This window comes from Erythrolamprus reginae, chromosome 3 (assembly GCF_031021105.1).
Source record: "Erythrolamprus reginae isolate rEryReg1 chromosome 3, rEryReg1.hap1, whole genome shotgun sequence".
Taxonomy (NCBI): domain Eukaryota; kingdom Metazoa; phylum Chordata; class Lepidosauria; order Squamata; family Dipsadidae; genus Erythrolamprus; species Erythrolamprus reginae.
The window spans coordinates 182,819,150-182,834,686 of NC_091952.1; the positions used below are offsets into that span (position 1 = coordinate 182,819,150).

The following is a 15,537-nucleotide window of genomic DNA, read 5'->3' on the forward strand; positions in this document are numbered from 1 at the left end:
CTTGCTAATTAAGGAAATTGAGACCTTGGCTCTCTGCGGCTCTTGTTTATTTTGATTTTTCTTGTAAGATCCTTTGATTATCTTATGCTATGCTGAACTGGACCACTCTGTTTAGAATGAATAGCATTGCAATATCTATACTGAGCAATATGTTCGGATTAAAAGGCTTGCCGTAAAGGGAGAGTAGAATTGTAGACTGATTCTATCTAGTCTAATAAAGATACTTCACCAGAAGAGCCCTTCACTCCTCCACTCGAAACAGAATACCCTACGACACTAGACTTTCAATCCTGGGCCTAGAAAGCCTAGAACTAAGACGCCTTAAACAAGATCTAAGTATTGCCCACAAGATCATATGCTGCAACGTCCTGCCTGTCGGCGACTACTTCACCTTCAACCACAAAAACACAAGAGCACACAACAGATTTAAACTTAATATTAACCGCTCCAAACTTGACTGTAAAAAATATGACTTCAGTAACCGAGTTGTCGAAGCGTGGAACTCATTACCGGACTCCATAGTGTCATCCCCAAACCCCCAACACTTTACCCTTGGATTATCCACAGTTGACCTATCCAGATTCCTAAGAGGTCAGTAAGGGGCGAGTACAAGTGCACTAGAGTGCCTTCCGTCCCCTGTCCTATTGCTCTCCTATATCTCCTATACCTTTCTTCTATTCCTACATCTCTTCTTCTATTCTTTCATTGATATGTTCTATTACTATACCTTCTTTTCTATTATTTCTTAGATATATTTTACTATGAGTATCTCCTTTATAACCTTCATCGTGTATTTTACTATGTGTATATAGATATATACCCACTAAAACCCTCATTGTGTATTGGACTGAATGAATGAATGAATGAATGAATGAATATTTTTGTTGTAATGACAGAGCTATCTACCAAGTGGCCAACCTCCTAGGTGGTTTTAGATGGTTTGATACTCAAGTACACTCTTGGTCCTCTCCTTAGCCTTATGCATGCGTGCCCTGTGTAGCAAAAAAAAGTTCTGCCTTTTGTGCAATAGCCCAAGCTGAATGGGATGGCTAGGCTACTCTTAACCCAATTTTGTTTCCTTACTAATCATCTTCATAATTAATTCAGTATATATGCCTCCAGACTTACAATAATTCTGAGCAGTTTGCAGTTATTAAGACTTTTTTTTTTTAAAAAAAAGAGGCCAATGCAACAAACATGAGAAACACACAAGGCGAAGCAAGAACAATGGCAGAGGCGAACAGAGAAGGAAAATGGAAGCAGCAGTCCATTTCTCAAAAGGCCTGGGAGGAAAGCCAGGTCTTTAAGGCCCTTTGAAATGCCTGGGATTTCTGAAGTAACACTCTTGGCTTCCATTTTGTTTCCTAGTGAAAGCCTTAAAGTAGGCCTAGCCAGTCAGCTTTCCTTGGATACTGGATTGAAGAAGGAAAGGAATTGAATTTGGTGAGGGCACATTTCCAGCTCCTGCTTAGAATGCAGATTGAAATATACTTTTTTATATAAACATTAGTAGGGAATTGTAAGTGTATACTTTAAAAAGTGGTATAGGAAGCTTGCAGATAACAATATTCAATTATTCTTAGTGAAAAGGAGGGGAGAATGTTTCGCTCTGATCTCATCTACATCCATGCCCCCCTGCGTATGTCTCTGGGTTTATGCATGTGAGAGAAAATGTTGGGCAGAAGTGGGTCCCTCTTGGTTCAGACTGGTTCTATAGATCCAGTATTTATTTATTTATTTGTTTGTTTATTTATTTATTTGTTTATTTATTTATTATTCATTTGTCCAATACACAATACATATGGAATAGAATAGACATGAAGTAATATATATAAAGATAATATGTAAAAATAGAGGAGAAGATATATGAAAGGAAGAAAATATATATGATACATGAGATAAAGGAAAGACAATTGGACAGGGGACGAAAGGCACACTAGTGCACTTATGTACGCCCCTTACTGACCTCTTAGGAACCTGGAGAGGTCAATTGTGGATAGTCTAAGGGAGAAATGTTGGGGGTTAGGGGTTGACACTATTGAGTCCAGTAATGTGTTCCACACTTCGACAACTCAATTGTTAAAGTCATATTTTTTACAGTCAAGTTTGGAGCGGTTAATATTAAGTTTGAATCTGTTGCGTGCTCTTGTGTTGTTGCGGTTGAAGCTGAAGTAGTCATTGACCGGTAGGACGTTGCAGCATATGATCTTGTGGGCAATACTTAAATTGTGTTTTAGGCGCCGTAACTTGGTGGTCTGGGTTGCTGAAACTGGCAAGGACCCAGGCCTGCCACACCCCCGAGCCAGCTCTCTAGGCGGTGCCATCTTGTTTTTTGCTTCTGCGCATGCGCAGAATGATTTTTAGCACTCTGCATGCATATGCACATACAATGCGCATGCACCCATGTGGCGCATCAAGGAGCAAACCAGCAGCGAGGTAAGCCAGAACCCACCCCTGATTATGGGTAGAAGAACCCTTTCATATCGTACTTTGTAAAGAAATCAGAAATTAAATAACCAAGAAGAATCAGAATTCTATGAGGTTTGGCAAAAGGTATATATTTGGTGGGATACAAATAAAAAGAGATACCGTAGTTTTATTTTTATAGTATTTTAAACACATTAGCATTTAGTAGTTATATTGTAGTAGATCAGTGATTTTCAACCTTTTTTGAGCCGCGGCACATTTTTTACATTTATGAAACCCTGGGGCACATTGAGTGGTGGTGAGGGGGGGCACTAAAAAAAGTTTGGACAAAAAAATTCTCTCTCTCTCTCTTCCTCCCTTTCACTATTTCTTTCTCCCTCCCTCTTTCTCTCCTTTCCTCTTTCTTTCTCTCTCCTTCCTCTTTCTTTCTCTCTCCATCCCTCTTTCTTTCTCTTCTTCTTTCCTCTTTTTTGCTCTCTTTCTCTCTCCCTCCCTACCTCCCTCTATGTCTTTCTCTCTCTCTCTTGCTTTCTTTCTCTCTCTTGCTCTCTCTCTCTTTCTCTCTTTCTTTCTCTTGTTCTCTCTCTCTTTCTTTCTCTCTCTTTCTCTCTCGCTCGCTCTTTCTTTCTTTCTTTCTCTCTTTCTTTCTCTCTCTCTTGCTTTCTTTCTCTCTGAGCTTCGCGGCACACCTGACCATGTCTCGCGGCACACTAGTGTGCCACGGCACACTGGTTGAAAAACACTGTAGTAGATGATGATTATTCACAATATAAATGTGAATTCCTTTTTTCTTCTGCTTTTATTCTTTTGTCTTTTTTTCCTCTTCCTTCTTTTCCTTTATTTTAGCTCAATTTAAGTTAGAATTTTAAAACTTTTACATATGTTGCTAAATATTTTAGATGTGTTTCTATTTACCACTTTATACTTGATATTTCTAAGTATTTTATAGACGGTGTTAAATAATGACAAGATTTTTTCTTTTCACTTTTTTTTTCACGTTTAAATGTAAAGACGACTTCTACTCTGAGCGGAGCGACTGTAGCTCCATTAAGTGTTGCATGTTATGTATGTCATGTTTGTCTATGCAATTTAATAAAAATATATATTAAAAAAAAAAAATCAGAAATCAGGAAAATATAACAAATGAAGCAGGTTATAAATCAGATAAAGATACAGATGGGGTAACAAATTATTTTCTTGCCCTGCCTATATAGTTTGATGAAACCGCACCACATGGCAAGATACTATTGTAGAGAATAAATCAATTAAACAAAAGTGAATTTTAAAAGAATGCAATTGAGGCCCATTTGTCATTTTTAGGTCACCGCCGACATCTCTGAATATAATTTTCATATGAGCTGCATTTCAAGGCATGTCTGTGCTTGAAGAAGCAACATTTTCACAGCGGGAGGCCAGATCAAAATGAAGCAGTCAGATGCAGGTGCACAATACTAAGAAGCGGGCAATTTACCCTGAAGCAGGATTGTTGGGCTGAGAAAGCAGCAGCTCTCCCCACAGATTGGGCAGAGCCCTCTGATACGGAGCCTAGTGCCAGAAATTGTCATGGGGGGGCCAGGCTAACTAATTGTTCTTTCGCTTGCATTTAATGAGATGCATTGCCCAATGCTCGACAACAGAGGTATTCCTTTTGTCATGCTAACAAGATGCTATTCAAGCCCTTCTTCCTTTGATTTCTGTTTAATCCTTCCTGCTTCTCAAGGCTCCAGCCAGGCAGTGAAAGAGTTGAAAAGATGGAGGTTTGCACTGTGTGCATCTGTTGCTTAGATCAATTCTATTTGGCTAAATTGAAAGAGAGGAAACAAGAGCTTCCGTGAGCAGCATTACAAATGCCACATACATTGTACACATAGGGGCAATATGCAAAGTTAGAATCATCCACAACTCTTAAGTCTCCGAAATGTAATCAGGGAGAGCCAGTTTGCTGCGGTGATTGAAGTTCTGGATTGGAAACCACAAGAGCGCAAATTTTAGTCCTCCCTTAAGCACGAGAGCCATTTGGATGATTTAAGGCCAGTTGCTCTCGCTTTCTCTCCGCCCAACCCACCTCACATGGTTGTTATTGTGAGGAAATAGGAAAAGGAACCATTATGTATGCTGCTTTGAGTCGTATAAAATAAAGATGAATTTGAAATATAAAAAATAATCATCTGTTTCACTGTTGCTATACCGGGTAGTGCAAGGATTTAGAAAAGGTAGTCTGAAAAAATTCAAAAGATATATAGTCTACAGCAGGGTTTCCCAACTGTGGCAACTTGAAGATATTTGGACTTCAACTCCCAGAAGTCCCCAGCCAGAGAACGGTGGCTGGGGACTTCTGGGAGTTGAAGTCCAGATATCTTCAAGTTGCCAAGGTTGGGAAACACTGGTCTATAGTATACAACTAGGTTTGGGGAGAGGCAGGCTTAAGAGTAATGTACAGTGTTCCGTCGATTTCCATGGAGGATGCATTCCAAGACCGCCCGCGAAAGTCGAATTTCTGCGAAATAGAGATGCGGAAGTAAATACACCATTTTTGGCTATGGACAGTATCACAAGCCATCCCTTAACACTTTAAACCCCTAAATTACCATTTCCCATTCCCTTAACAACCATTTACTCACCATTATTACTGGTATTCACCATTGAATAAGACACTTAGTGATCCTGATATTTATAAACATAATTATTAACAATAATTATTTTTTTTTGTTATTTATTTGCAAAAATTATTAGTTTGGCAATGACATATGACGTCATTGGGTGGAAAAAAATGTGGTATAGGGGAAAAAACCGCGAAGTATTTTTTTATTAATATTTTTTGAAAAACCATGGTATAGGCTATTCGTGAAGTTCGAGCCCGCGAAAATCGAGGGAACACTGTATATTCAAAAGGGCAGCTTGGAGGCAACTATGAGCCAATAGTCTACAAGATTGTTCTTTTGAGGAAAAATTGAAGGCGGGATATCAATATATTAGATCCCTGCAATATTTCAGATCTTCTTCTGAAGAGCTATTCAATTTTGGTCACCCCACTACAAAAAAGGACATTGAAACTCTAGAGAAAGTACAGAAAAGAGCAACTAAAATGATAAAGGGGTTGAAAACCAAGACATATGAAGAGAGGGTGCTGGAACTGGGCATGGATAGTTTAGCAAAAAGGAGGGGCAGAGGGGACATGATAGCAGTATACAGATATTTGAGGGGTTGCCCCAGAGAGGAATGGGTCACACTATTTTCCAGGCCACCAGAGGGCCAGATCAGGAACAACAGATGGAAACTGACCATGGAGAGATTCAACCTGAAAATAAGGAAGAACTTTCCGACGGTGAGACTGATCAAACAGTGGAACAGCCTGCCAGCGGAGGTTGTAAATGCCCCATCACTTGACACATTCAAAAGAAAATTGATCTGCCATCTGGTTGGGGTGGTGTAGGTTTTCCTGTTTGAGCAGGGGGTTGGACTTGATGACCTGCAAGGTCCCTTTCAACTCTAATAATAAATAAATAAATCCTATTTCATCAAGATCATCTGCCAGCAATCCTTTGAAATACAGTGGTACCTTAGTACCTCCATTGCTTCAAAACTTGCCAAATTTGGTACGCGATGCATTTTCACATGAAAATGTTGTCCCGGTACTCAATTTGTTTGGTATTCAGTGTGCTGTGATAAGAAAAGAGGGACAGCCAAGGTAAACGGATAGGAAGTCACCCATGCCGGGGAGGTTGCTGACATAGAATAAGGACAGACAAGAAGTCCTTAAGCTTATACACTGCCCCATAGTATTTACAGCACTTTCTGGGCAATTTATAATGTAAGCATATTGCCCCCAACAGTCTAGATGGCAAAACTTTTTCCCCTTGGGTGCCGAAAGCCTGTGCACGTGCACGAGTGCCCACACCCATAATTCAATGCCTGGGACGGGTGAAAATAGCCTCACACACACCCTGGAGGCCAGAAACGGCTGGTTTCCTAACTTCTGGTGGACCCGACAGACCTGTTTTTCACCCTCCCCAGGCTACAGTGGCTCTCCCAACCCCACAAAGGCCCTCTGGAAGCCAAAAACGCCCTCCCAGAGCCTCCGTGCAAGCTGAAAATCAGCTGGCCAACACACACATGTGCGTTGGAGCTGAGCTAGGGCAATGGCTCGCGTGCTGGCAGATATGGCTCCGTGCCATAGATTTGCCATCACTGGTCGAGGTCCTCATTTTACTAACCTCGGAAGGGTGGAAGTCTGAGTCAACCTTGAGCCAATCAAGATCAAACTCCTGGCTGTAGGCAGAGTTTGCCTGTAATACTACATAATAGCCACTGCACTATCATAGCTCCTATATTAAATATCTTGGCAAAATTAGTAAGAATCGTTGTTTGGAGATGTTATTTATAATTACAGTTTGTAGATTAGATACTGTTTAAATAGATTTTGTAAATCTTTCCTGGTTAAAGCCATATCCACAATGTTATCTCCTTCTTGAAGAACAATCCAGTGCTTGTATTCCCTGGATGTCAGTGAAAGGCTGTTAATAATTTAATATATGCGCCGTCTCCATGATTTTAATCTTTTAATTTTGATTCAGTTTGTAATATGGGTTGTTGGTTGTGAGTTGGGGGTGTTTTTGCAATTATTGTTCAGCAGCCGACAGATACATTATTGTGAATATTTGTTAGACTCCCAAATAAAAGTGTGAGATCTAGCAAATGTGGTTGTCAAAATGAGCCAGGAACATTTAAAATACTGCAAGAAAATGTATTCTAGTAACGTCGATATTGGTGGTCCTGGTTATTTTTTTTTCCCTTTGAGAAATAGTCAAGCGGTCAAATCTGAAGGATAGTTGCTGTAGCCCTCTCCTCCCCCACCCCTTCCTCTTGAAAGAGTTGTACAAAGAGCTTACAAAAAAAAGAGAATAAGACAATATCCAGGTCTTTATACTGTATCAATGTTACTACCATAGGAAAGAATATTCCCAATGCTCTGTAAAGCAATTCCTCCTCTCCAGCATGTTAATTCTAAGCATTATTAATAGATAGATCTAAGATTCGTAATGAAGGGATTCTTTTGGCAGTGGAAATTAGTTTTAGTTTTAGAGATGAATTGTATTCAAATTGGTTAGTTGAATTAATTACTGTTAGTTGAAAGAATTAGAATCTACAATCTAAACATCATTCATTTCTTAAAGCCACGGAGAATACAGAAAACAGAGTTAGAAGGGACCTTGGAGGTCTTCTAATCCAATCTCCTGCTCAGGCAGGAAACCCTATACCAGTGATGGCGAGCCTATGGCACGGGTACCACAGGTGGCACACAGAGCCATATCTGCTGGCATGCGAGCCATTGCTCTAGCTCAGATTCAGTGCATATGTGTGCGCTGGTCAGATGATTTTTGGCTTGTGTGGAAGCTCCAGGATAGCAGTTTTGACCACCAGAGGGCCTCCGGGGGGCAGGGGAGGGCATTTTTCGGCTCCCAGGCTCCAGGGTGGCCTCTGGAGCCCAGGGAGGGCAAAAAATGGGCACGAATCCCAGCAACCGATTAGGTCCCACAGAGTGGGCCTTCTCCAGGTCCCGTCAACTAAACAATGTCGGTTGGCGGGCCCCAGGGGAAGAGCCTTCTCTGTGGCGGCCCCGACTCTCTGGAACCAGCTCCCCCCAGAGATTAGAACTGCCCCTACTCTCCTTGCCTTTCGTAAGCTCCTTAAAACCCACCTTTGTCGTCAGGCATGGGGGAACTGAGACATCTCCTCCGGGCATATATAATTTATGCATGGTATATTTGTATGTATGTTTGCTTAGTAAATGGGTTTTTAAAAATATTTTAAATTATAATTATTAGATTTGTCATGAACTGTTTTGTTTTGTTGTGAGCCGTCCCGAGTCTGCGGAGAGGGGTGGCATACAAATCTAATAAATAAATGAATGAATGAATTACCCATCAAAAGTTAGGAAATGGGGGAAGGGGTCGTGTGCACATGTGTGGGGGATGGGGCAGTATGTGGGACTGCATGCGCATACACAGGGAGGCAGGGTGTAGAGGGGCATTGAATTATGGATGTGAGCACATGTGCATGCGATATCGCACATGCACAGACTTTTGGGACCCAAGGGAACAAAAGTTTCGCCATCACTGCCCTATAGTATTTCAAATAAATGATTGTCTATACTCTTCTTAAAAACGTCCAGTGTTGGAGCACTCACAACTTTTGGAGGCAAGTTTCAGAGGGCAGGACAAGAAACAATATATGGGAACTACCGTAATCAAGGAGAGAAGCAACCTGGAACTAAGGAGAAAGTTCCTAAGAGTGGGGACAGTTAACCAATGGAACAGCTTGCCATCAGAAATTGTGTGTGCTTCATCACTGGAGGTTTTTAGAAGAGAGTGTTTAAGCAGGGGGTTGAGCTAGAAGACCTCCAAGGTCCCTTCCAGCTCTATTCTGATTTATTGATTGAAGTTGTTCCATTGGTTAATTGTTCTAACTGTCAGCAAAGTCCTTCTTAGTTCTAGTTTGCTTCTCTCCTTGATCAATTTCCATTCATTGCTCCTTGTCCTGCCTTCAGATGCTTTGGAGAATAGATTGAAATTGAATCCCTCTTCTTTGTGCCAGCCCCTGAGCTATTGGAACACTGCTATCTAGTCCTTCATTTCATTAAACTAGACATACCCAATTCCAGAATCCGTTCTTTATATGTTTTACTTCCGGTCCCCTAATCATCTTTATTGCTCTTCTCTGTATTCTTTCTAAAGTCTCAACATCTTTTTTACATTGTGGTGACCTAACCTGGAAGCAACATTCCAAGTTTGGTCTTACTAAGATATTATCAATAGTATTAGAGTCATTCCATTTGAGATGGACCAATTTTAAACTATCAACTCTGAACTCTTATATCTTTTCAACAACTTGAAGGAAAGTGCTACAAATTGGAAGTCCTCATTGCAACTGTGTACTTAGTACACCTCCCAAAAATCAACCTGAAAGGCCAAGTAGTTTTGAAACTACAGCAGCCTGAAGATTGCTGTAAATTCGTTTTTCAGGATTTTTTTTGCAAATTTTGAGCCTGAACCATGGAAAAAGTAAGAGGATGAGGTACATGGGGTTTTGCCAGTTTATAAATCCTTACAAGGTGTGCAGGCTCTCCAAATATATACAACATACTACTGAAACTGCCGCGTTTACAGCTTCTAGAAGTTGATCCAAAATGTCTTTTTTGCCAACTCAGCATTTTGCAAACTTAATTTGAGGTCTCCTAGAACTCCCAATTTTTAGTCTTTTGAACTAAAATTTTGCATAGCATAGTTTTATATCATAAAGTAACTATGTGCCAAATTTCATTAAATTTCATCAAAATCTGAGATAGTAAGGTGGGGACCACTAGTCCACTTGACACGGAATAACCCATTAACATTTCCCATGATCTTGATTCCATCCCTCTGTTAATGCAGCCTAGGACTGCATTGGATTTTTTGGCAGGTACAGCACACTGCTGGCTCATATTTAAGTGGTTGCCCACTAGAACTCCAAGATCACTCTCACAGTTACTACTAATATGTCCAATAGGTACCACCTGGAGGACAGAAGGAAACGGGGGACATGATCCAAACATTTAAATATGTTAAAAGGTTAAATAAGGTTTAGGAGGGAAGTGTTTTTAATAGGAAAGTGAACACAAGAACAAGGGGACACAATCGGAAGTTAGTTGGGGGGAAGATCAAAAGCAACATGAGAAAATATTATTTTTCTGAAAGAGTAGTAGATCCTTGGAACAAACTTCCAGCAGACGTGGTTAGTAAATCCACAGTAACTGAATTTAAACATGCCTGGGATAAACATATATCCATTGTAAGATAAAATACAGGATATAGTATAAGGGCAATCTAGATGGACCATGAGGTCTTTTTTTACCTGTACTATATCTGTATTTGGCTTTTCTTGCCTAAATATAGAGCCTTACGTTTTTCAGTATTGATTTTCATTTTATTAGATTGTGCCCAATGTTCAAGTCTGTCAAGATCCTTCTGCATCTTAAGCCTATCTTCTGGAGTGTCCCCATCTATTCCCTCATTCAAATAATTGATTAAGATGTTGAAGAGTACTGGCCCTAAGACAGAGTCTTGGGGATCTCACTACATAGTGTAGATCCCTCCATGTAGATGCAGTTCCACTGAGGGCCATATGTTGAATTCCCTTGGTCAGCCACTTACTAATCCATCTGGTAGTGATGGTGTCTAACCCACATTTTCCTATCTTACCAAGTAGTAGTTTGTGGACTAGTGTATCCTGCGCTGTGGAGGAAGCTGTCATCACCATATTCTCTCTGGAGCATAAGCCAAGATGATTAACTTACAGAGTTAATTGGTTCAGCTTTTCAATACAGCTAGAAGCAAAACAGTGCTAGGGGAATAGTTGAGCTGCATCAATCTCAGATCACCACGTCCCTTATATGTAGAAGGGGCCTTAGTCTCTTATCTGTCCAAATGATAATTAGATGTAATAGGGGGTTTTTTCCTCCAGTGGCTATTATATTATTTCACATCAAGCTGATAATTGCACGAGAAAGGGGGATTTACAATACCATCTTTTCACTCACTGCTACTTGTATTTTTTTTTAATTTCACAGATTGGGGAGAGACAGAAAGTGCTTGTTACAGAAGAATCCTTTGATTCCAAATTTTATGTTGCTCATAATAAATTCTACGAACAGGTAACATTTTAAAAATATGGGGAAAAATTGTCCTTTTTGTCTTCCTTAACCTATCATACAAAGTAATGTTCGTGAATTTGATACCTAGTTTCCACCAACCCTGTGACTGGAGCTGTTAAAAGCATCTGTTTTCTCCAAGTTGCAGAAAATAGATTAATATAAATAAATTTTCCTATTAATTGATTTCCCCTCAAAAATGACATCTCTCATGTTAAGATACCTCTGTTTAAATTATTATTTAATTTCTAAATAATTAGAAACATGGAATCAACCTCTAATTGGAAAAATATTTTGTAATTCACTGCTAGAATAGCATTATTATTATTATTATTATTATTATTATTATTATTATTATCATTATTATTATTAATTAGATTTGTATGCCGCCCTTCTCCGAAGACTCGGGGTGGCTCACAAGATACAAAAACAGTACAACAACAAATCTAATTAATTAAAAATTACTACTAAAATCCCATATATATTAAAATCAGCCAATTCATTCACAACCACACATCACCTTTCTTAAATGGGGGGGAGGGGGGTTGATCTAATATCAACAGCACTTAGAGTTACATACCGCTTCATAGTGCTTTACATCCCTCTGTTAAGTTATTTGCCTAGTAAGAATCAAACTCCAGGCTGTGGGTAGAGTTAGCTTGCAGTACTACATTCTAACCACTGCACCACCACTGTTCTTAGCAATACAGGTAGTCCCTGACTTACGACATCGTTCCTTTCCTACGGGGCGTCGTAAGCTGGATTTCCGTGTAAGTCAGAATTTTGCTCTAACGCCCGAGGGGGAAGAGGGGGCCGAGCCCTCCACCCTTCCCACAAATTCTTAAACTCCCCCACTACTGACTGGGCTGCATCGCTGCAGCCTCTGAGGCCGCCCACCACGGAGACCCCCTCGCCCGAATGGAGGCGGCGGCGGAGGCTTTGAGTGAGCAGCAGAGTATTCAGCATTCCTCTGAAATTAGCCAAGGTGCTTCCCAGCGCTGCAGGCGGGTGGTGTGAGCAGAGCCTTGCACATACCCGCTCGGTAAGCCCCACCACCCGAAGGGGAGGAGAGGGCCGAGCCCCCCACCCTTCCCACAAATTCTTCATGCACATACCCTGCTATTCACCAAGCTGCTTCGCTTCGGACCCCTCACCCAAACGGAGGTGACAGCAGCAGCAGCGGCTTTGACGGAGCAACTGGCAGTCCTTCCCGGCGCTGCCTTGCACACATTCGCTTGGGAGACCTTGCTTCCCCCCTGGTCGCCAAAACTTGGGGCGTGAGGGAGAGTAAATAGTGTGACAGCTTGCTGTCTCCCGCCCCCCGCCCCCACCGTGGGAAGCTTGCCAGAGGGTGTGGGGGAGCCATTGCATGATACGGCGCTAACTTGCGAGGCCTGCTTTGAGGGGAGGGGAACAGGATAGAGAGGTAATAAAAGCGTGGAGCTGCTCTGCCGGGAGATGTCGTAATGACGAAACATCACAAGTCGGGGATGATGTAACCCGGGGACTACCTGTATATGTTTATAAGAATAATTAATTGATTCTGTTAATAAATATAGATATATATTGAAAATTATATATGTGTTATAATCTTAAACCCCCTTAATGTTATAATTATCAAAATAAATAATATAAAAATGCTGAAAAGTTTTAAACATTTAAAATTTCCAATATTGTATTAAGTTTCTGTTACGGCAAATGCTATCAAACGTTAAGATACCACGTGGCATGTTTTATGTTTATCTTTCTTCCTTTTTGAATGTAAAATCGTAAGTACTTTTCAAAGTGTAAGGAAAAATAATCTGTATATTTTCTTTAAAAGATTCTTGTACCAAAGAACCCTGAATTCATGGGTAAGATGGTAGAAGTGGACATTTTTGAAGCAGGGAAGCATTTTATGAGAGGGCAGCCAGTATCAGAGGGCAGAGTCTTCACTCCATCCATCAGAAGACCGTTCGCTCGAGGAGAAGTTTCTGGTTTAACAGAGGTGAGCAGTACACTTTCTTACCCCTTATACTTAAAGAGCTTTATCATTCTAATTCAGTTGTTACTAGTAATTTTTGTTGTTATTGTCGTATCTATGTGTGCTTAATTTCTAAAAACAATTATTGTATTTTTCAGTTTTTTTATACGCACCAGAGTACAGTGATACCTTGTCTTACAAACTTAATTGATTCCGGGACGAGGTTCTTAAGGTGAAAAGTTTGTAAGACGAAACAATGTTTCCCATAGGAATCAATGGGAAACTGCTTAATGCGTGCAAGCCCAAAATTCACCCCTTTTGCCAGCCAAAGCGCCTGTTTTTGCACTGCTGGGATTCCCCTGAGGTTCCCCTCCATAGGAAACCCCACCTCTGGACTACTGTGTTTTTGCGATGCTGCAGGGGAATCCCAGCAGGGGAATCCCAGCATGGCAAAAACAGGTGCTTCGCTGGAAACGGAAGTCCGGAGGTGGGGTTTCCCATGGAGAGGAGCCTCAGGGAAATCCCAGCAGCGCAAAAATGGGTGCTTCGCTGGCAACGGAAGTCCGGAGGCGGGGCATCCCAGCGGCGGTGGTGGGTTTGTAAGGTGAAAATAGTTTGTAAGAAGAGGCAAAAAAATCTTAAACCCCGGGTTTGTATCTCGAAAAGTTTGTATGATGAGGCGTTTGTAAGATGAGGTATCACTGTATAAGACGGTTCTTAGTTTTGGGGGAGGAAAATAGGGAAAAATAATCTGCTACCCCTTATTCATCTGGCTAGCCCTTAGTCTGGTCAGCTTCAGCACCTTAATTGGCTGTTTGGGGGATAAAACACAGTTTCTAAAACACTTCTCTCTTCCGAGAGAAACAATGTGAAAAGCAGGCAAAGGGAAGATCACTTTGCTAGCAAAGCACAGAAGATCGTTTCACTGTTAGCACCTCATTGGGGCTGAAAAAAGGCTCAGCTGATTGTAGGAGGGAGTAGCAATGAAAAAACAGGCAAAAGGAACATCGCTTAGCTAGCAAAGCACAGAAGATTTCGTTAGCACTTCGTTGGGCTGAAAAAAAGCTTAGTAAGACCTACATTCAGAATATAAGACGCACCCAAATTTTCAGTCTCTTTTAGGGGGAGAAAGACTGTGTCTTATACTCCAAAAAATATGGCAATTAGAATTTTAAAAATATAAGTTTAGTATGCCTGACTTGGAGAAAAAATAGTAATTTTAATTTTATTTCTAAATTATGAGATGGGTATTTTTTAAAAGATAAATATAAATATCTCTAATGTTTACCCAACATTATTTTATTTTTCTGAATTTAAGAGCCACTAGACATGCTGTACATTTACTGGGTATCAGTAGCTGAGATTTATTGTTGCTTCAAATGGCTATTTATCTTGTTGTTTTTAGGTTGCTAAAAATAATATAGCTCATTCCAGCTCAGTTACAGGCATAATATTTGGGCATGGATCTCAATAGGAATAAAAAGAGTGCAATAGTTTAATGGTTACGGCTTGTCACACATTCAGTCACAAGCTTAGACTGAATTTGACATTTTTATCCACCTATCAGGTCCTTATTGTTATTATTACGATTTAAATCACTTTACGGCATAAACATTGCCACTTTCTTCCAATTTGCATATATTGCCCAAGCTGATATCCATGGTCAATAATAATTTCAGAGAAGTTATGCTAATCCTGTATTATTTATTCCCATTGCAAGATTGTCTAGTCTTTGAACTGTTCTTCTGCCCCTTTTCTGGCTGAAAGGCTAATTCTTTTAATTGATTAATTGATTATGCACCATCAAGTTAGTATTGACAAATAAACATTCTTCAAGATGTTCTGTAATCATCATGGCCCTTCCATCATTTATTTATTTATTTATTTATTCATTCATTCATTCATTCATTCATTCATTCATTCATTCATTTATTGGACTTATATGCCATCCCTCTCCGTGGATGCATCTTTCCAGTGATGCATCCATTTTGCTGTTATATTGTGTTTTTAATGTTTTTAATAGGAAAGTGAACACAAGAACAAGGGGACACAATCTGAAGTTAGTTGGGGGAAATGTCAAAAGCAACGTGAGAAAATATTATTTTACTGAAAGAGTAGTAGTTCCTTGAAACAAACTTCCAGCAGACGTGGTTGGTAAATCCACAGTAACTGAATTTAAACATGCCTGGGATAAACATATATCCATTGTAAGATAAAATACAGGAAAGAGTATAAGGGCAGACTAGATGGACCATGAGGTCTTTTTCTGCCGTCAGTCTTCTATGTTTCTATATTTGAGCTCTTCCACATCCTTATCCCAATAAGTGTCAATTTGATTTCTGTATGGCCCATTGATGATACATGCATATGTACATCAGCATCATTTTAGTTGTTTGAAGAATGTGTTAGTAATGAAGAAACCATTAGCTTGGCAAAAATTCATTTGTCATTCTCTTACTTC

At 40.2% G+C, this 15,537-nt stretch overlaps 1 protein-coding gene across 3 annotated transcripts in view; it reads left to right on the top strand.

The window, feature by feature from the left end:
* The window catches only part of CDKAL1 (CDK5 regulatory subunit associated protein 1 like 1), a 652,416-nt gene that overhangs the window by 405,089 nt on the left and 231,790 nt on the right, over positions 1-15,537 (top strand). For 2 of the 3 annotated variants that reach the window (XM_070747379.1, XM_070747381.1), the window contains 2 exons: positions 11,033-11,116; positions 12,936-13,100. The exons of the other annotated variant lie outside the window; for it this stretch is intronic. In XM_070747379.1, the coding sequence (XP_070603480.1) occupies positions 11,033-11,116; positions 12,936-13,100 (249 nt within the window). The remainder of the gene's footprint in view (positions 1-11,032; positions 11,117-12,935; positions 13,101-15,537) is intronic. 3 annotated transcript variants of the gene reach the window in all.